The 20,074-nt window shown below is 40.4% G+C and overlaps 1 protein-coding gene across 2 annotated transcripts; it reads left to right on the top strand.

Annotated features, from left to right (window-relative positions):
- Positions 1 to 34: 34 nt before the first annotated feature.
- LOC137155062 (acyl-coenzyme A synthetase ACSM4, mitochondrial-like) lies at positions 35 to 19,952 on the top strand. 2 transcript variants are annotated; one of them, XM_067551018.1, is made up of 15 exons: positions 37 to 173; positions 1,286 to 1,412; positions 4,717 to 4,985; positions 5,885 to 6,095; positions 6,338 to 6,545; positions 7,570 to 7,713; positions 8,450 to 8,606; positions 9,277 to 9,356; positions 12,965 to 13,088; positions 13,617 to 13,697; positions 13,780 to 13,881; positions 14,733 to 14,860; positions 15,369 to 15,468; positions 16,562 to 16,681; positions 17,334 to 19,952. In XM_067551018.1, the coding sequence occupies exons 3-15, from the start codon at positions 4,785 to 4,787 to the stop codon at positions 17,418 to 17,420; spliced, it is 1,743 nt and encodes a 580-aa protein (XP_067407119.1). In that variant the 5' UTR covers positions 37 to 173; positions 1,286 to 1,412; positions 4,717 to 4,784; the 3' UTR covers positions 17,421 to 19,952. The 2 variants fall into 2 exon arrangements, with proteins under 2 accessions (XP_067407120.1, XP_067407119.1); XM_067551019.1 differs by lacking the exon at positions 1,286 to 1,412 and having other exon boundaries at positions 35 to 173.
- The last annotated feature ends 122 nt before the right edge of the window (positions 19,953 to 20,074 follow it).

The raw sequence follows: 20,074 nt of genomic DNA, 5'->3' as shown, positions 1-20,074 counted from the left end.
AGGTTTGTGTGCAGGGTACATGAATCCGAACAAAAGCTAATATCTAGAGTGTGTCTTCTGGGGAGACACATACCCTGGAAACAGAAAGAACTAGTGCGGAAGATTTACTTTGTGCAGCTTTAGTGCTTTCTGAGTGCTCCAGTGTCCAGCCTGTCACTTACCACAGCGAACAGGTCAGTAGAATGTGTTGATTTGCCTGTGTCCTCAACTTCATTAGAAAAAAATCAACTGATTTTATACAACACTTCAAAAGAGTCAGCGCTATTGGGTGATGTTTTTCTTTTTCTCATGTTTAATTTCATGTTCTGCTGTAACTGAACTGGACAAAGTGCTGTCTGCTATAATTTCTCTGATGGAGAAAGTTTGTCTGGAATTTTAGCTCACCTGAGAAATCCAAATTTGGAAAAGTTTTACTTTAACATTTTGACATGTTGTTTTAAAAGAATAAGGCAAATCTTTCTTAGCATCTTCTGTTCTCTTTAGTAGTTTGTGTGTAGTTTCACCATTACAACATACTGTTGAGGAAACTTTAAAAATCAATATGAGGAAAGGAACTGCTACCATACAGTGAGAGCAGGTCAAATAACAGAAAATTAACTGGGAAAACATTCAAAATTTTGAAATTGGTTCTGTTTTGCAGCGATAAAATAAGGAACTTATTTTTCACCTTTTTTGAAATTTTCCATGATTTTTTTTATTGAAATCATCACAGAAATTCTTAAAGAAATTTTTCATTTACTAAAAACCATCAGTTTTTTTTACTGCACACTGGGTTTTCAGTACATTAATATTTTAAACGGTTAAAATATCGTGAAAAATAGAACATTTCAATAATGTCCATTTTGGGTAAAATGTTTTGCGGGGTGGTGAAGTCAGTTTTTCATCAATAAAACTTACTTTGAAAAATTTCAACTAGATCTGTGTGTAATATAGTTTCAATTGCAAATGTCAGGTTCAGTGTATCCTTCAGCTTATAAAGTATAAATCCAAATCCAGAGTAGATTGTAGTGATTTTTTATTTCTCTTCATTCTCCATTTCCCTACAAAGTAGGCCCTGCTGCAGTCTGAATTTGTAATTGGTGGTTCACTATTTTCTGAACAAGACCCTCCTTATCATTCAGCCGCTTAGGGGCCTAACCCTCTTTCTCAAAGAAACAGATTCTGCTCCTTTGAGTGTAGTTTCCTTGATTTTAATGGGACTGTTCTCACAAATGAGTGAGTATGACTTAGCCCTACTTCACTATAGAAAATGGCAAATAAATCAAAATAATTGCTCACTTTTTAGGGCTCGTGTGCTGCAGTTCTTGCTCAGGTAAAAGCCGCATTGGGATCAGTGGAAGTACTATCTGAGGAAGGACTACAGGATCAGGGCCTTAGAGTCTCTTCTTTTCAGCAATATCATTTTAAACACAGTGAGTTACAGTTTGCCTATTGACAGCTCTTCAAATCAATGGGGTCTGAAAAGTGGGATGGGGGAGGAGTCAAACAGTTGGGGAAAGGGTCAAAATCAAGTTGACAATAATGAGACGCTAGGTACAACCTTAACTATGTAGCGACACTAATAGCATCATTATCCTGTCACTGGGTCAAGTATATAAAGCACAGACTGATCTTGTCACACTTTTAATTAACAGGAATTAGACTCGGTAAACAATGTGACTGACTCTGTTAATTTTAAGTTAGACATTTTTTGTTAAACTAATTTAATACTCTTAAATAGTATTTAATAGATGATTTAACTGAAGTAGTGAAATATTTGTAACATGGTAACAAATTTTGCTTTGGGTTTTTATTTAACTTTACATGCCAGCAAGATATGAGTACAGCATAAAATTTACTAGTGAGGTAACTTTATCTACGCTTCGTAATAAGGAATCTACTATAGCTATCTGTAGTCTCGTGTATGTTACAAACATGAGAAAAAAAGGTAAAAATACAACTTTCAATGTAGCAACAGGTCTAAAATTTAGCAATCCTAGTGTGACCCATCCCGTACCCAAGGTAGCCCCCTGAAAATGCCAAGGTCAGGGCAGGCTGCAAAGAGAGAGCAGATTCTCCCAATACTGGTGGGTGACACTGAAGTCAGGCTTCCCAACCAGCCACAAACTGCGCTTCTGAATCCCCACAGAAGCCAGTATACAAATACACACTGCCCCCCTTTACTGCATTTCAGCTTCTGGCTCCCAAATCAGCACTAGGTCCAATAAAGAGACCAGTTGTTTAAACTCTGTTCTTTTACTACAAAGGTTCCCTCTGACCCCAAAGGGTCAGCTATAGTACCAGATCAATATGAGTTTGGATCTTACCTAAAATACCACGCTGCCAGCCAATCCTTTAGTAACTAGAACTAAAGGTTTATTGTAAAAAGAAAGAAACAAACCACGAGAGAAATGTTAAAGGGTCAAAGCAAATCAGATACATAGAAATGACTGAAAGTCCATATACATCCAGTTTCTGGGAGAATTGTAGAGTTGCAGGCTTGTACAGTTCCTCTGGTATACATCCAGTACCTGGATGGGTCTTAGTTCTTCGGTTCAGTGCAAATGAATTAATCCAGAGACAGATATATGTCTGTAGCTGAACAGGAACAAAGGCAAAATGGTTTCCCAGGCCATTGCCTTATATACCTTCTGGCCCTGGCCATGCTGTCTGTGGAGTTTTACAGGAATCAAAATGGAGTCCAGAGTCACATGGGCAAATCCTGGTGACTCACTAGGTGATGCTGCTTGTGGAATTTCACAGGAACCAAAATGGAGTCCAGAGTCACATGAGAAAGTTCTGGTGACTCATTAGGTGATGCTGGCTTCTTCCATTGGGCCCCTTGCACCTGGGAATGTCTTAAAGGTCCATTAAGCAGGCTATTGTTCTGCGGTGGTCCTGTCTGGGGCGTTTCCCAGCCAGCACAATTTGAAATAGAAATATCTCAAATATATCTATGCTTCCATTTCACACATTACACATGAACATAAGTATCATCATCTGACTTAGCATATTATAACCTTTCTAACTGACATGGTGTATCTCACATGAATTATTATGATTTTGACATATTGATGTCAAACAACATAACAAATGTCCCCTCCTTCCTCTCCCTGTCTACCCAGCATGATACCTAGTGCTAAGCACTCTACACATTATTCATAAAGCAAAAAGTGTCAGTAATAAACACAGCAAAAATATCTCTTGGTCAATTAACCATCACACAAGGAAACTATATATAGTAATTGTGGAAAATTCTATGTATCCTTTTAAAACAATGTCAGAGAGCATTAAAACAATTATTTAAAATGGCTACAATAAATGATATAGGCCTTGATTCAACAAAGCACTTAAGCACATGCTTAACATTAAGCATGTGTTCAAGTTTGTCCTTATTCAGCAAAGCACTTAAGCATGTAGTTTACCTGAGGCTAGTCACATGGGATCTGCATTGGGTCTGGGTGTGCAGCTAACTCTAGCCCTTCATTCTCATACAGACATTGGCAGTATTACTGGGGATGGACAAATCTGCTAGGGCAAAATGAAATCTAAGCTGAAGTGCGTTTCCCAGAGGGCAAAAGGGTATTCACATCCACAAGATGAGTCTTTTCCAGTCCACTGTGCACATTTCTCCTTGACTCAGTGTTACTGACTCTGGCTGGCTCACCTAAACCTTAGCCATGAGCACATATATTAATATTCACTGGACTGTGTATCAACGTTGGTTTGGACAAGAAGCACATCAGGGGGTCAAACTCTGGATCCAGGCATGAAACTGGATAATTGCCCCTCTAAAGGGATATTAATGCTACAAAAGCAACCTTTAAAGTGAGCTCTCCTCGAGCTATGTAGTTACAATGTACCCTGAATGGTCACTATGAGCATACCATTTGGCAAAAGCATTGAAACTAAGATCTCCATATTTGTGATAATACTAAAGAGAGCGAGAAGACACATATAAGCAAGGAAGAGCGTAAATAGACTCCAAAGCTGTTGGGACCATTACCGTGTGTTCAGAGATATAGTTCAATGTAAGACAAATGTAAACCTATCTCGTAGCAAAGAACCAAACTGGGGAATGTGGCCCGGGTCCAGCAAAGTGTTTAAGCATGTGTTTACTTTAAGAACCTGAGAAGTCTCAATGAACAGTTAACAGTAAGATACACGCTTAATGTTATGTACATGCTTTTGTGCTTTGCTGGACTGGTATCTATGTAACGAATGAAGTAGTCATTTAGCACATTGATCAGAGAAAGGCTGTGAGGATTATTGTGGAAACATCATGGGAAAAAAATCAACTAAGGCTATGATAAACACAGGAAAGTGAGAGAAATTAGATACTGGGTAGTTTTAGCAGAAGAAGAGAATACAAGGTGGTACCATTCTTGGATAAGGACATCAGAGTGTGTTAAATGACACTGACTGACCTCAGTAAGAATTGTGTGTGATTAGTACCTTTAAGGATCAGAACAATAGTCAGCCATGAAGGTGCAAATGAGATCCAGGATTAATGCTGCAAACAGGTAAATTCTTAAGGACTTGGTGGTGCACAATATAAATGGGTGTTTTTTTCCAAATAGCATGATCCATTTTACTGACATTTCTATTAAAAAACCACAGATTGACCATGCTTATTATAAGTGATTTGTAATGATTAATTCACCACGTCAGAATTAGACCCTCAGGCAATTTTCAGGATGCTGTTAATTGTTGTTTTTGTCTTTTCTTTTGTTTCAGGGTTCACAACAACTATTTTACTTATTTTCTTACATGGTCTAAAACAATCTGATAAATCCTCTGTTGCCATGAAGACTTTGTTTAAGTTACAGATTCTCAAATCCTTGTGGCTTCCCAAAGCAAGTTGTAGACTTTTCCACAAACAGTCTGGGCTTCTTGCTGCAGAGCTGTTTTCACATGAGGAATCTATCAGGAAGGGTGAACAGCAAGTGCCTGAGTACTTTAACTTTGCAAGTGATGTGCTGGACAAATGGTCTCAGATGGAAAAGGTAGAATCTCTGTCACTGGGCAGCAGATTAGAGATTTGAATTCTTTTTTAATAAATATTTTTGTCATTTATTTAAAAGAAAAATCAGTTGCTGAAGACAATTTGCATTTAAAAGACAGGCAGGTTCATGCTGTCTCTTGCTTTATCATTAGAAGATCTGGATTCCTTGGGCTAAATCTTATTCACCTTTCTCCCATTGAAGTCCTACTGGGATGCCTCGCATGGGTACGGCTGGCAAGGTTTAACCCTTTATTTACAGAAAATGAAATAATAAAGTCAAAAGTGCCATACAAAGTGACCTCTCACTTCACTGAGGGGGAAATCTTTCCCCAAGGGACACCTGTGTCTCTCCAGAATAGATTCTAATACTGCACAGATCATCAAGGAGGAAGTCCTTACCATCAGTCTGCTCCATTGCTCCTTTCTTTTCTGAGTCCATCATGCAGGACACAGAAGTGGTCCTTAGCATTCTTATGTCATTTCATTTCATCCTATCTCTGTTACCATCATTTAATAGATTTCCCTGACTCTGTGCCCAGAAAATGAGGAGTAACAAGTGAATCGTTTCATATCATCTGTTATATCATAAGACCATTAATGCTGAGCTTTGGAGACTTCAGGTGAGAGTCCAGACAGGCCTTGAAACTAGAGACAGTGGAGCTATTAAACTTCTAGGTCTCAGAAAAAGTAAAGGATTACTGGAAATAATTGGGGCTGATCCAAAGCCATATGAGGTCATCAAGAGTTTTTCCACTGACTTCAGTGGGCTTTGGATAATCCCCAATGTGCACACAATGGGATCTACAGAGCCATGACAAACTCATAGGTATATGTGCATCACAAGTTTGATTGGCTTTTAGAATGATCCTTTCTCTTTTATCTCCTTATGCTATTGTGTAGGATGGAAAGAGATCGTCAAACCCAGCCTTCTGGTGGATAAATGGAAGAGGCAATGAAGTTAAGTGGAGCTTTGAAGAGCTGGGATTTCTATCAAGGAAAGTGGCCAATGTACTCACTGAAACGTGTGGTCTGCAGAAGGGAGACAGAGTTATGCTGATTCTACCCCGGATACCAGAATGGTGGCTGGTGAATGTGGCTTGTATGAGAACAGGTCAATTTCAGATTGCTGAATTTGATAGATAATTGAAATACATTAAGAACAGGATTTTACAATGTCCTTTTTCTTAAAGAAGAAAACTATATAAATTAATGAACTACTATACAGCTTTGCCTACAAATGTTGAACCAAATTCATTCTTGATATAAATTGGGGAATAATTTTGTGCATGTCCCGTTCAGAAAATGATCAAATTAAAAATGTCCTCTCAAAAAATTTCCTTATTGCTCTTCCAGGAATCGTCCTTGTTTTAGGGACATCCCAATTAACAGCTAAAGACATTTTGTATAGACTCCAGGCTTCTAAGGCCAAGTGCATCATTACTAATGATACGGTGGCATCCGCAGTAGACGCAGTTGCATCTGATTGCCAGTTTCTGAAAACCAAGTTAATTGTATCTGAAGGCAGAAGAGATGAGTGGCTGAACTTTAATGAACTATATAAGTGAGTATGCATTCGCCGTGCTAAAATAATAGAATAAAAAATGAGGCTTTTCCCAAAAGTACATTGTATCTATTAGACGCAGACATTAATGGAGTTTTTTGCATTTACCTTGCTAATGTTTCCAAATCAGAGCTAGTTTTCTAACAGCAGTCTATTTCCAGGTGAGTGTCATCCTGTCTTTACTTAATGGGAGTTCTGCACATGAAATAAGGGCAGGAACTAGACCTACGTTTTTGTCTAATTTGGTCAAATGTGTTTATGGAACAATTGGTCCTTGGTGCTCATGTAGACATTTCCAGATCTCTTCATTTTGGAAACTAGACTGGAAATCTCTCATCAGAATTTCTTGCGGTATTTCTCTGCTTCCAAATTCTAGCCTAATCAGCTAGACCACAAATGTAACATTTCTAACAGTAGTTTGGAATTTCTGCTCCTATGTGGACCCAGGAAATAAACACAAATGTGACATTTTCTTTAAAGTTAATCCAAATTTTTAAATCTTTATATGTTTGGATTCAGTTTAGATTACATTTTGAACTTTTTTTCTGAATGTGTTCTCCCATGGGTAACTACCTAATTTATACCGCATTTCCTTGCCTCCTTTTTAGCTTTCTGAAATCCGCTGAAGTGCAAGTGGTAATGGATATCCTCATCTTCCTTCTTAATTGTCCCCACCAATATATCAATTTTTGTTTCCTAAGTGAAGTTTCCATGGTGTCTTCCTTCTCTTCCTCCTTTAATCAGAATCTACCATGCTGATGTCTCACTGACTTTTCCATTGTTCAATTATATTAGCTGGATAGGATTTAATGCTGGATGAGAAATGAGACTAGTGCAAGGCAGACTATCTGAAAGCAAATCAATGCTCTCATCCAGGGAGAAATAATATCCAAATGACAGAGCAGAGCTTCTTCTAGGATGGGAATGAGGGAAGTTGCAATACCTAATCCACATTTACGTTTCAAAGCTTCAGTAGATTGCACCTGTATCCACTGTAGCCACCATTGCATTTTATATTTTAAAGAGTGCAGCCTGCTGATCACATCTGCGTTAAAACAAAGCTTCAAGACCCAATGGTGATCTACTTTACCAGTGGAACCACAGGTTCTCCAAAGATGGCTGAACACTCCCAGGGCAGTCTTGGTTTCAAACCTGTTATAAGTGAAAGGTAAGGGCTGTAACTCTGGTAGTTTTATAAAATGGGTCTAAACTGAGTGTGAATTTGAAAGCATGAGTCTGGTTGACCAAGATAACTGAGATATACAAAATTAAGAAGCATTGGATAAGAAATATGCAATGTGTGGCTTTGATTCTGCTTCCTTTTGATATCACTGACTAAATTCTCCCTGTCTTCAAGGGAAGTGGTATCAGACCTCATCTTTCCATTTTGAATTAGTGAATGACTCCCAGCATTTCTTGAGAGGGATTTAGGTGACAACCAGCAGCTGGAGATGACTCTAGAAGCACAACTCCTCTAGGTACTTTGTGCTTGGGGTGGCAAAGCATCTTGGGATTGGACAGCTGTGCAAAGGCAAGGGAAGTCCATGACACAGATCAGCTTTGCCCCCAGCACAACCACTGAGATCCATGAATTCAGAGAGTGGAATCCCCAGCCTCTTCCGTAGAGCCCCCAGCTTCTTCCTCTTCCACCCCTCTTTCCCACCCTCCTACAATGGAAGAACACAAAGGAAATTCACCCTGATTAAATTCAGAGTCTCCATCTCCCCCATTGTTCCACATGGGTTATTCCTGCAAAGAGAATGGGGCCCACAAGCTCATCATGAGGCAATACTCTTTTTAGTGTTCAATATCTATAAACCTAGTTAAAGTTCTTGTTTTCTAGTTCTGTTGTCTATTAAAAACCTTGAACTTTTCCATAACGGCTCTTTTCTCTGTCATATCAGATCCTGGCTGGATTTGACTCCCACAGACATGATTTGGTGCATAACAGATACAGGCTGGATAATCGCTTCAATCGGCTCTGTTATTGATTCATGGGTTTTTGGATCATGTGTCTTTGTACACCACCTCCCCCAGGTTGAATCCACAGCTATCCTAAGTGTAAGAAAAAAGGCATCCTGTAAATTTGTTGAAGTTTCCCATGAGCAAAGTAGACCTTAAAACAAATCTTTAATGAATGGAGAGGCTCCTATTAGGTTATGCAATTTGTTGTATTTGTTGAATATTTTTTTCATTTCAGGTCAATCAAAATGTTTTGTTTAAATTTTGATCTTTTCTCAACTTCTTTTTTTAGTCAGGAAGTTCATCGAAAGCAACCCTATTTCATGAACAGTTTCAGTTTAAACAAATCAATATTTTTTGACAAAATAATGATTAGTTGAAAAATTCCCAACTAAACTCTAATCCTGAGGTCATTACTTACTCTGCATTCATAGCTCACCGGAACATTAATGCAAAGTAACACTCCGAAGCTGTAGTAACCAGTGGCATTTCAAGGGGTGAACGCCAAAGAGAGCCAGAATATTGGTACAGTTTATGTAGAGATAGTATTTGATAATATCAATGGTTAAAATAGATTGAAACAGGAGAAGGGGCTCACTCTACACGGGTTAAGGAGGAGGGTGAGATTGGGGGAATAGACTTCCACTCTGTTTTTAGCAAGGGGGGGGGGGACTTTTTCTCCCACACTCTCCCTTACTTCCCTAGGTGATGTAATCTTTTCTGCAGTTCACATATAAACTTTGTTCATCTTGTTGTTTTCATTCACTAGACTCTCTCCAGATTTCCCATCACCACTCTCTTTGGTGCTCCGACTTTGTTCCGCATGTTGTTGCAGCATGATCTCACCAGGTACCTCAGGAGATGACTTACCAACAATACTCACCTGAATAGATTTTAATGAAATTGCAGCTGTAGGTGCTTGGCACAATATATTGAGTTTCATCAGTAAAAACAGCATTTTCTGAAAAGATAGTCATGAGAAATGCATGGCTTTTGCATAGTTGTGTTATGAAACATGGAGGAAACACAGCATTTTCAACTTTCCTTCCAGAATTGGGGATCACTCAAAGCCGACATTCTTAGCAAAGTTCCAAGGGGGTGAAGCCAAGTGGAATAAATCCATAGAAAATGTTCTCGTGAATCCATTTGGAAGTGCTCAGATTCCATGGTGATGTAAGCGCTGCAAAAGTCAAAGGTGGCGATGGATTGTACAGTGATTATTTCAGATACAGGGACTGGCCAGTCTCTCATCACTTTCAAGGTCACCTTGCATGGGTAAAATTTTAGGCAGGGCATCAGCCCATTATCCTGGCTTTCTAAACATCACATATAGAAGTGCTTACATTGCCTCCATGCAGTGACAATTTCTGAAAACAAGTAGACAGAGCTGGTGTGTCAAGTTTTACACAGTGCTAGCACAGGGCGAGAAACACGAGTTTGTGCCATGACTCCAATGCTGGGAATACAACCCCCCAGAGATGGTCCTTCCGCATATGACTTTGTTTATGTGGTGGGAGAACTCACGAGTAGTCTTTTATAGTGAACTGCTGAGTACTAGCAAAATTCGCTACAATAACTTTCAGTTAACAACGCGTTTTGTTTTTCATACCGTAACAGTGTGTTTTTTCATACTGGCACATTTATGTGACTGTAATTGAGTATGAATGTCAGCTAATGTAACAGGAGCCCTACCTCCCCCCCCCCGACTGGTTTGGCTCTCCTGGTATAGGGCCAGATTTGTCTGAACTCCCTCCCACTACCTAGCAGAATTTTCAGAGCTAGGCTAGGTGGTAAGTATGTGCCCATCTCCCTGTTCACCGCATGGGGGCAATGTAAGTACTTAGATATGTGAGGGCAGCCACCGTAGTCCTTTAACTCCTGTGGCCACGGGTGGGATCCAAGACAAAAACCTTGTAATTCCACCATCTCCCCAAGGAAGATCTGCCAGCCCCTGAGAGACCTGTTAATAGGCTCAAAATCACAACTGTCCCATGGTGTATGCCAGAAAGATCTGGTGAGCCAATAGTTCCTGCATCACGGCATCAGAAAAGTGTACTTGACCCCTCCATCAAGAGCAAAAGAATTCATGGGAGCCATTGTTAACCAGAACGGTGCAGTGGTTTGGGAAACTTTAGGGTGAAGATAGGAGCATGCACAAGGCTCAAGGGTGTGCTGGGATGTCAGGTTAAAACCTTCAGTGAGCTTGCACGGGTTAGAGAGTCCATTTCTGACATGCATGAAAGGCAGGACAGCCAGACTACAGTTCTGCATACAATAGCAGAGACAGTTGTGCTAATGGCTAACCAGTGCCAGCCATCTTGTGGTCTTTCCAAAGGGGCATTATCCATCCACATGTGTACACAAACCCAAGTTCATGAGCTTGCTTTTGCCCATTTCCCCACTGTCCCCACTGCAATTATTCATACAATACCAGCCACAAAGTTGCTTATCCCAACCATTCAACCTCCTCCCTTTCCACAAGATTCCATAAACTCACAGTGTTGTTACATCTCACATGATTTTCCTAATCCTCCATGTACCTATGTGTGTCAGTCCTTTCCCCAATAACCAAGCCTCTCTGTCCTTTCACTTTATACTGTTAGCCATGTAAGTCCATTCCATTCTTGTCTGTCTGCTCCAGACCCACTTGTCTACCTATCAGACGTGGTCAGAGGTGGGTGCCATGTTAAGCTGGATCCAAGCATGCGTAGGTGTTGACCCATTCTTTTCCCTGCTGCGCAGAATGCACAAGTTCACAGACAGACTCTTGAATTGAAAAAGTACGTCGTTTGTTTGCTGCTTCAGTGAGTCATCAGTCCACCGAAACAGGACACAGCATAGAGTTAAATGCAGACACTCACAGTCAGGTGCTCACCTTAATTACATTGTTACAAAGTTATTCATTATATATCATATAAACACTTTTTCTGCCTAGCACTAAGATTAATTTGCTGATCCAGTTGTTTACTGGATCTGATTGTTGACTCAGCTTTTTAGCCAGCTGGCCTCTTTTCTTGCCAGACAAGCAGACATTTTTTCACATGTCCCAACACCTAAAATATACATTTTGAATATTACATCCTATACTAGGTTACTGACCCCAACAGTAGTATAGTGTCCCCGCCTAGTTTAAGAATGCCACATAGGCACTCAGGGAACTCCACGTCAGTGTGGGGACGGGTAGTGCTGGATGCAGCTGTGCAAATGTACTTCTAGGTGAGTCTGACTGTTCCTAGGTATGAGCCTCAGTTCTCTAAGCTAGGGCCACTTGCCATGGGGTAGCGGCAGCACTTAGGATGCTGACTCTTATGTAAGGTGACCAGATGTCTCAATTTGATAGGGACAATTCTGATATTTGGGGCTTTGTCTTATACAGATACCTATTACCCCCCACCCGATCCCGATTTTTCACACTTGCTATCTGATCACCCTACTCTTTGGCACCAATCACAGGAAAGCGGGTGCTTAAGGGAATTTAGGTGCTTGGAGGGGTAGGCAATAGTTGAGCAGCAATTTTAAAATTATAGTGGTGTCTAAATGGTGGACTTTGGCACCTATCTGCCTCTTTAGTTGCTGAAGTGCCTTTAAAACTCTGGCCCACAGCCCATTCTTTCCCACCCCTTGCCTTGCGAATTACACCAGCTGGCACTCACACTGACTTACCTAGGTGTAGTTTACATCTCTTCTGAATTTGACTGTTGCTGAGGCTCAATAGGTCAAGGCCCCAGTTCAGCAAAGCACCGTGGTCCAGATCCTTAAAGGTATTTAGGTGCACACCTAATGCTCATTTTCATGTACAGCACTACAGTGGTGCAGCTGTGCCGCTGTAGTGCTTTCATGAAGACACTACTGCACTGATGGGAGAGCTTCTCCTGTCAACATAGTTAATCCACCTCCCTGACGCGCTGAAGAAAAGCTCTCTCTCGTCGACACAGCGCTGTCTACACGGGGGTAGGTTGGTATATCTACTTTGCTCATGGGTCTGGATTTTTCACTTCCCTGAGTAATATAGTTATACCGATACAGGTCTGTAGTGTAGACCTGACCTAAATCCCATTGATATCAATGGGATTTAGGTACCTTAATACCTCTGAGGATCTGGGTCTGTATGTTTAACTGTAAGCATGTGAGTAATCCCATTTCTACTCTGCAAAGCCCTTACTCCACTTTAAGCATGTGCTTAAATCCCATTGATTCCTGTGGGACCGCTGTCTAAAATTTAGCACAGGCATATGTCCTGACAGAATCAGGAACCAAGGTAGCTGAAATCTCTTCCTCTGATTTCTATACTCCAGAGAAGATAAGCTCCAACCAAGAGCTTTCCAGTATTGTTTGTTGACATTTGCTAGCCCTTTAGCTGTTATGCTTATCACCAGTGACCACGGAATCTAGTGATAAGCCTCTTTTCCCTCAATAACCTTTCAGTGACTCTTATGATTTTTTAAATCCTTATTAAGTTACAAGTTCATGAGTCTGAAGCACTGTGTGAGTGGAGGGGAGCCACTCAACCCAGAAGTGATCGAGCAGTGGAAAAGGAAGACTGGCCTGAATATCTATGAAATATATGGACAGACAGAAACAGTACGTTCAATTGGGTTAATAATGTGTTCATTAGCTTTCATTTCTTTTGCTTTTTTGAGTTTTATGGTTGAAAAAGCCAAAAGGAAACCATCTATTACTTACTTAAAATGTCAGGGAAGAGTCCATTAAAATACAGTAACTTATAAATTGATGTTGATTGAAAAGATGGCTTTCTTGTAGAGCTCATGGAACAGGTGGAGTTTTTTGTGCTTTCATTTTTCCATAAAGATTTCTGAAAAAATCATAAGTGAAATGATAGGGAAGAAGGAGGATGTTGTTACTAAGACACAGGACTGGGAGTCAAGATATCTGAATTCTTTTACAGGTTATTTCACAGACTTGCTGTGTGACCTCATGCAAGTTACTCCACCGTCCTCATCTATAAAATACTTGTCTAGCCCATCAGGGTTTTTATAACCCTTAATTCATGAGCAGTTTGGAATTGAAGTGGAAAATTAATTAATGTAGAACCTGACTGAAAATATATATATAAGATATTCCTGCAGAAATAAAACTATTTTTTTACAGGGAATAATTTGTGCCGTTTTCAAAGGGATGAAGATTAAACCCGGATCAATGGGAAAGCCAGTTCCCTTTTATGATGTTCAGGTTTGTTAATACAACTTCCTGTCTTGTATCAGTTTAAGTTATAGTTATTTGTTTTACTGAAGAATGTTTTTTCTTCTTCCAGATCATAGATGAGAATGCTAATGTTCTGCCTCCTGGACAAGAAGGGGAAATTGCCATTAGAAACAAACCTAAAAGGCCGCTTGGTCTTTTCTCTAAGTACATAGTAAGGAATCTATTTTACCCTCATAGGAAATCCTAATAATTCCATAATAGATACAAAGACCCATATTTTCACCATCTTTTATGCCTGCTGGCCAACCTCTAGGTCATGCACCGTACTACCACAGCTCCCAACTAAGTTCAATCTGAAAGCACTCTCTTCAAAGTAGAGATGGGGCCAGGTTAAAAGAATCTAGATCCAGATTTCAATCATCCCAATATTTGGAAGTGTTTGGATCCAAAGTTTTGGTTCAGCACATTTTAAAACTGGGCTCTGAAAGTCAAGCTGTAGTTCCATCTAACATCCTCACCAATGACCCTGACTGCACTGAGGATTCTATGTGTAGTGTGCATTATTTATGCATCTATAATGAACTTCCATGTCGATAAAAATCTTAACTTTTGAGCAGGTGACAAGGAAGTCTAAAAATCTTGACTTCCTTTCCTGACCCTGCCACCACCTTGCTGCGTGACCGAGATAAATAAAAATATGTAAATAAAGGGTGTGGCACAGCATGTGTCCCTGTGTCCTGGGGAATTCAAGGAGGAATTTTGAAGCAGAATGTTCCCTGCGGCACCTCTTTTTCTCTGGACTGGATCTATATCAAATTCTAAACCTCTGTCTGAACCTTTCCCCATCAATGAAATGTAGTTTACAATACCCATCTTTGTACAACTCTTTGAGATTCTGTTACCGAAGGTGCTATTTAAGGAGAAAGGTTTAGTATTTATTTGTCTTTAATTGCTGTACATTAATATGCTATGCAGTTCTGATGACTTTACGGTTGTGTGTAAAACAGCAGAATTTATGATTAAACTGCATTATTTTAATTGCCATTTGTGAAATGTTATCAGGATAACCCTGAAAAAACCGCTGCATCAGAACGTGGGAATTTTTTTGTCACTGGGGACAGAGGGATTATGGATGAAGATGGATATTTCTGGTTCCTTGGAAGATCTGATGATATCATCAATTCTTCAGGGTTAGTTTGTTTTTACTGGTTTTGCGAGCTTTCTGTATAGTTCTATCATAATATAACATAATATAACATTTATAAGAGATGAACTGAACTGGTGATGAGTGTCTTAGCAAGAAGGGAAGGGGACTTACAAGAATTCAAATGAATCAGCCAGTGTCTTATTCTGGCAGCATGGCCCAGTGGCCGGTGTACTGGAGTAGGACTCGGGACACCTGGCTTCTGTTCCTGGCTCTACCACTGCCCTTCTGTGTAACCTTGGTCAAGTCATTTCCTGCCTCTGTTTCTCCTGCCACCCTTTGTCTGTCTATTTAGATTGTAAGTTCTTGGAGGCAGGGAGTTTTTGCAGCATGCTTAGCACAACATGGGTCTGATTTTGGTTGGGGCTATTAGGCAGTAATCAGTTTCTTCTTTCTGTTGTAAAATTTCTATATTTCTATTAAAAAACAATACTGGTTAAAAGACCTATTCATGTCAGATCAGTATAATTAAACACCTCATTTTCCTCTCCTAGGTATCGTATCGGACCATTTGAAGTAGAAAGTGCCTTGTTAGAGCACCCGGCTGTAGCAGAATCTGCTGCTGTCAGCAGCCCAGACCCCCTCAGAGGAGAGGTAATGAGGTTGATAGCGATGAGGAAAATATTTCATAGAAAGAGAGGCAAAACCGTTTGTGTTTCATTGTATAAAGTGCAGCTGTTGCACAGCATCACATCAGTGTGACTAATCCTTTACCAGGGCGATAAACAGAAACCTTTCTATGTATGTCCCTTTGCTCCACTTATTCATCCCCACAGTCTCTCTGCAAGAGAAATTGATGGTGACGTACACTATCCCATCAATAGACCTTCCTGCTATTAAGGGCTTGTCTACACACACAAAAGTTGTACCACTTTTACGATACCAGTATAGTTAGAGCAGTACAGCACCCTTTGTGTGGATGCAGTTATTGGTAGAAATGTGCTAATATCGGTACAGCTATTCCCATGCAGGCAGGGGAATAAGCTATATTGGTACAGGGCAACTTTATACTGGTATAACTGTCTCCACGCTAGTGATTACACTGAAAAAAAATCTCTACCCCAATCAGCATAATTATACCAGGACCAAAACTGTGTGCAGACCCGGCATAAGAGTACCTTCAAAACATGGTCCTCCCATAGTGGAGCAGAGCAGTGTGAACCTCAGTGTGAGCTCTGGGAGCTCTCTGCTTCAATGTTACCAATGCATGCTCAGTGCTTCAGAGAGAAACAAAGCTTCCTGATGATCCTGCAGAGCACAGTCACTGCAATCCGCCTCCTGCAGGGGGCACCATTTGCTCCTTCTTAAGCCCAGCCAGCTATGCTGTTTATTAGTTGGTGTGATGGGGGAGGTGAGGCCACAGCCGTGCTTCCTACCTGCCATGGCCATCTTTGGAGAGGGTGGAAGCACTATCCAGGAGCAACCATTGTGATCGTGTGAACTGTAATTGTGCCGGAGCCCTGCACTGTTATGAAAGGCAGAGGGGACACTCCTTGCACCCCTCCCTCACTTACCTGCCTATACAGGCTGGTCACAATCTGACATTCAGTTTTAGAGACAAACTGACTTCTTCATAAATCTCTTACCAGGCTTGTGGTCTGGGAGCGATATTGCTAACTGGGAACTAAATGTAACACCTTTTATAAGTTGCTGGTGTCAGTTTGGTTCTCTTGATTTTACCCTGTAGGTGGTGAAAGCTTTTGTGGTCTTGTCACCTGCCTTTTCCTCATGTGACCAGGAAAAATTAACGCTTGAGTTGCAGGAGCATGTCAAGAAAGTTACCGCTCCATACAAATATCCCAGAAAGGCAAGTACCCTCAAGGGGTGATTTTTAACGTGGGACATGTCTCCTTCCTAAATCTCTCCAGAATGAACCATCCTGGGTTTACTTAGAGCTACAAAGATTCCTTCACTCATCTAAAAAAGAGAGACCAAGATTTTGGGAGACCATTTGCTGCAGAGAAACTTTCCTAAAATCTCATTTATTTTTCTCTTTCGTAAGTTTTTAATATAATTGTTTGTCAATAAATATACCTTTTCTACCTTTAAAAATCTTCCTGGGCCAAGTATAAGATCCTAGTTAGATACTCCCCATGTTCCAAACCAGGATATAATCATCTGCTTCTGAATTAGCTTTCACCTACTCCTTATTCAGGCACTCTAGTGACGTTAGTGGAAATGTGCCTGATTGAAAACTGACAAAGGATTTGTCCCATTGGCTTTGGAGTAAACATATTAGAGACAGACCCAGGAGTATCCATTTTAGATTTTTTACAAAACCTAGTGCACCTTGGGAGATGGTATGTGCAGTTAGTTAGTGCCTGATTCTGGAAACTCAGGGAAGTAGCTTTTACTCATGTGAGTCCTCCCATTCTTCCACATGGGGTCAGAGCCACTATTGCAAAAAATCCCAAAACATCAGAGGAAAGCATACCAAACTGTTTTGTGTTTTTTACTAGATGGAATTTGTCCAACAGCTGCCGAAGACAATCACTGGGAAAATCAAGAGGAATGAATTAAGGAACAAAGAATGGGGACGAATGTAACATTGTTGGGGAGTTTAAAATAGTTTCTTTCACTCCATTGACACCATGCAGGCTGTGATGGTTCTCAGAGTGCCCTGGACAATGAGTCACCTTGTTGCCCCCTCCCCCTGCCCACCACCAGAGAGAGAAAGAGACTTGCTGGTGCTGCTTAACTAGGTGTCAGTTCCCAGATAACACCAGTCTGTTAGTCACCCAAACAATCTCCTCAGGGCAATGCCAACCCTCACTTTGCTTTGCAGATTAACAATAGGTACACTCCAGAGTCCGAACCTCTTTTGAAATGTTCCCCTGTGATAGCTAGCCCTTGTGGCTGGCTACTCCCAGAAATACCAGGTTTGCTGTCCTCAAGGGAACAGTATACACACATTTCTTTGATTCAGCTGAGGATCCAGTCCTTTGTAATATCATAGCAATGAGCTATTTATAGTGAAAATAATCATAAATTTATTATCAAAGATTAAGATTTAAGAGTTAGTGAGTAAGGATAATGAAAACAGAATGGTTACATATAAAATGAAAAGTATGCCATGCTGCCTACAGTTTAAACTCATCTGGCTAAATCCCTGTTTAAAGAAGTTGATTAAACCAAAGCAATCCCCAAACATCTCCAACCATCATGGCCGAGATCCCTCTTTCATGACCGCAAAAATGCTGTTCTTTTTCTTCCTCGGTGCAGGATAAAGAGGTGTCCTTTGGCCTTCTCCTTATATCGCCTAAAATTCATTGTCTTGTCCTGAGTCAGGATGCCCCTCCTTCCCTCTCCCCTCCCCCTGGGGTTTATTCCCTGCTGTACTGACTTAATGCTGACTTCACCTCCTCATATTGGCTTCATATGCAAATGAGGCTTCCATTGTGTTGGTTCACAATGCTTAATATATGTGTGAACTGAGGCAGATGGGAATACACATCCTTTGTTTGGCAGAAACCAGTTTGTCAACCCTGCCTTGATTCTGACTTTTTTAGCAACATATTTTCAGTGTATATGTACCTAACTTCTCACATGGTATTTGTACTAACATTTCCCAACCATATTAATGACCCATGTGATGCTGGCTGTCATTTAAGACCTCATCTGGTACTCTTTGTGGATAAATACTGTGAAAATGGCATGCTAGGTGTTGTAATTTGTCAGGCCTGTTAGAAACTGCTGACACAGAAATAGTGAACTATTTGCCAGTTGACATTGAGGGTTCTTAGGGTCATGCAAGCATCTCTGTGTTATAATTGCCTTTTTTTCTACTGGACTTTTTCCAATACCATGAGCATCTAGAAGATTACCTGGAAAATTGAACCAAAGAACCTAAGCTGCAAAGTTGAATCCTATGAGGAACCCAAGCTGCAAAGTTCAGATCTGGTGGCAAAACCAAACTTTCCCAAAGGTGGTTTCAGTTTCAAGCATTTTATTGATAAGGCCAGTAGCAAAGTTCTGATCTAAACCTGAACATTCCCAAAATCCATTATGTCCAGATCCAGGATTGTCCAGCCGTGTCCCATCTCTATTCTGGAAGGTATTTGAGATCAATGTGACAGCATTGTTAGTATTTGTTGTCCAGTTCCAAGCTGCAGAAAAATAGAGATGTGCTTTAAAGTTTAGAGGTTAAAATGATTTACCTTATCCAAGCTATAGACCAACACATCCAGCCATGTGAAAATGGAAAGGCCTTCCTCTATTGTTACCACCTTCATAGATAGCACCCTTTTAATATAGGCACAGCTGACAAGATGGTCCATCTGATACCATGGGCAGTACTTTATCAGCAAGTACCCACCCAACACAGAGGCAATCGGCCTAGGTGTGGCTGCCTAGCCTCACTTGTATCACCTCTGCAAGTCCCTGAGAAAGAGGTCTGAACTGCTTGCTGTTGGACAGATGAAAACCCAGACAGGTAGAACAAACCAGGGCTGTCTGTCACATTACTTACATGTGGCACGACAAGCCCACCAGTGGGCTCCTTTAATATAATAATCATCAGATAGTATTAAAGATCAATGAACAGACTGTGTGAGTCTCATACATGGCTTACTGTGTGTGATTGTCTTCCTTTACCAGCTGGCCCCACGCTCCTAACGTAGTGTCTGTGGGTGTATGGCCACAGTTTATTAATGTAGCATGTGCTGTAGTGTGCTGAGTTCTGAGGACAAACCAATTCTAAATTCTTCATCACCAAGTGTTGTACTTTGCTCACTTAAGAGAGCTTAATTTTCTGGCATGTGATCTTTCACTAGTTTACAAAATGTCTCTGACAATCAGCTGTCCTCGTCCATTCACTAAATAGAAATACATTTTTAGAGAACAACAGCTTCTTTGGAGCTGAGAGAAAAGCTTTTACACTTAGTGTCCCTAAAAGTCTTTGTAACACCGCCTGGAATTAGCTTTTTATTGTGATTAATTGGAATGTGATTATTTTGAGCAATGAAAAACAAAATCATTTGCAAGAAATAAACACTTGTCTATGCCAATGAAATAATTTCTGTGCTAAAGTCTGCTACAATAAATGAAAAAGAAGTTCAATAAACACTATTTACTTTGCATCCCTTTTTGGTGATGGTTTATTTTTTAAATATACATCAGTGTTTCACAAAGATTTTAAAATACTGTTCAGTTATCTTGCTCCGATAGGATTTCAGATACATATGTTACAGCCATTCAATCA

Source organism: Emydura macquarii, unplaced genomic scaffold (assembly GCF_026122565.2).
Source record: "Emydura macquarii macquarii isolate MOO-44397 ecotype Brisbane River unplaced genomic scaffold, CSIRO-AGI_Emac_v2 contig_1348, whole genome shotgun sequence".
Classification (NCBI taxonomy): Eukaryota; Metazoa; Chordata; order Testudines; family Chelidae; genus Emydura; species Emydura macquarii.
The sequence above is the reverse complement of the archived record's forward strand: the minus strand, read 5'-3'. Positions and strand labels throughout refer to the sequence as shown.

Excerpts from the sequence above, each read along its gene's own strand:
- LOC137155062 (XM_067551019.1), top strand. The coding sequence starts at position 4,785 with ATGAAGACTTTGTTTAAGTTACAGATTCTCAAATCCTTGTGGCTTCCC. Across the intron at positions 9,357-12,964 it reads TTGCAGCATGATCTCACCAG|TTACAAGTTCATGAGTCTGA; the intron begins GTACCTCAGGAG and ends ATCCTTATTAAG. Across the intron at positions 16,682-17,333 it reads CATACAAATATCCCAGAAAG|ATGGAATTTGTCCAACAGCT; the intron begins GCAAGTACCCTC and ends GTTTTTTACTAG.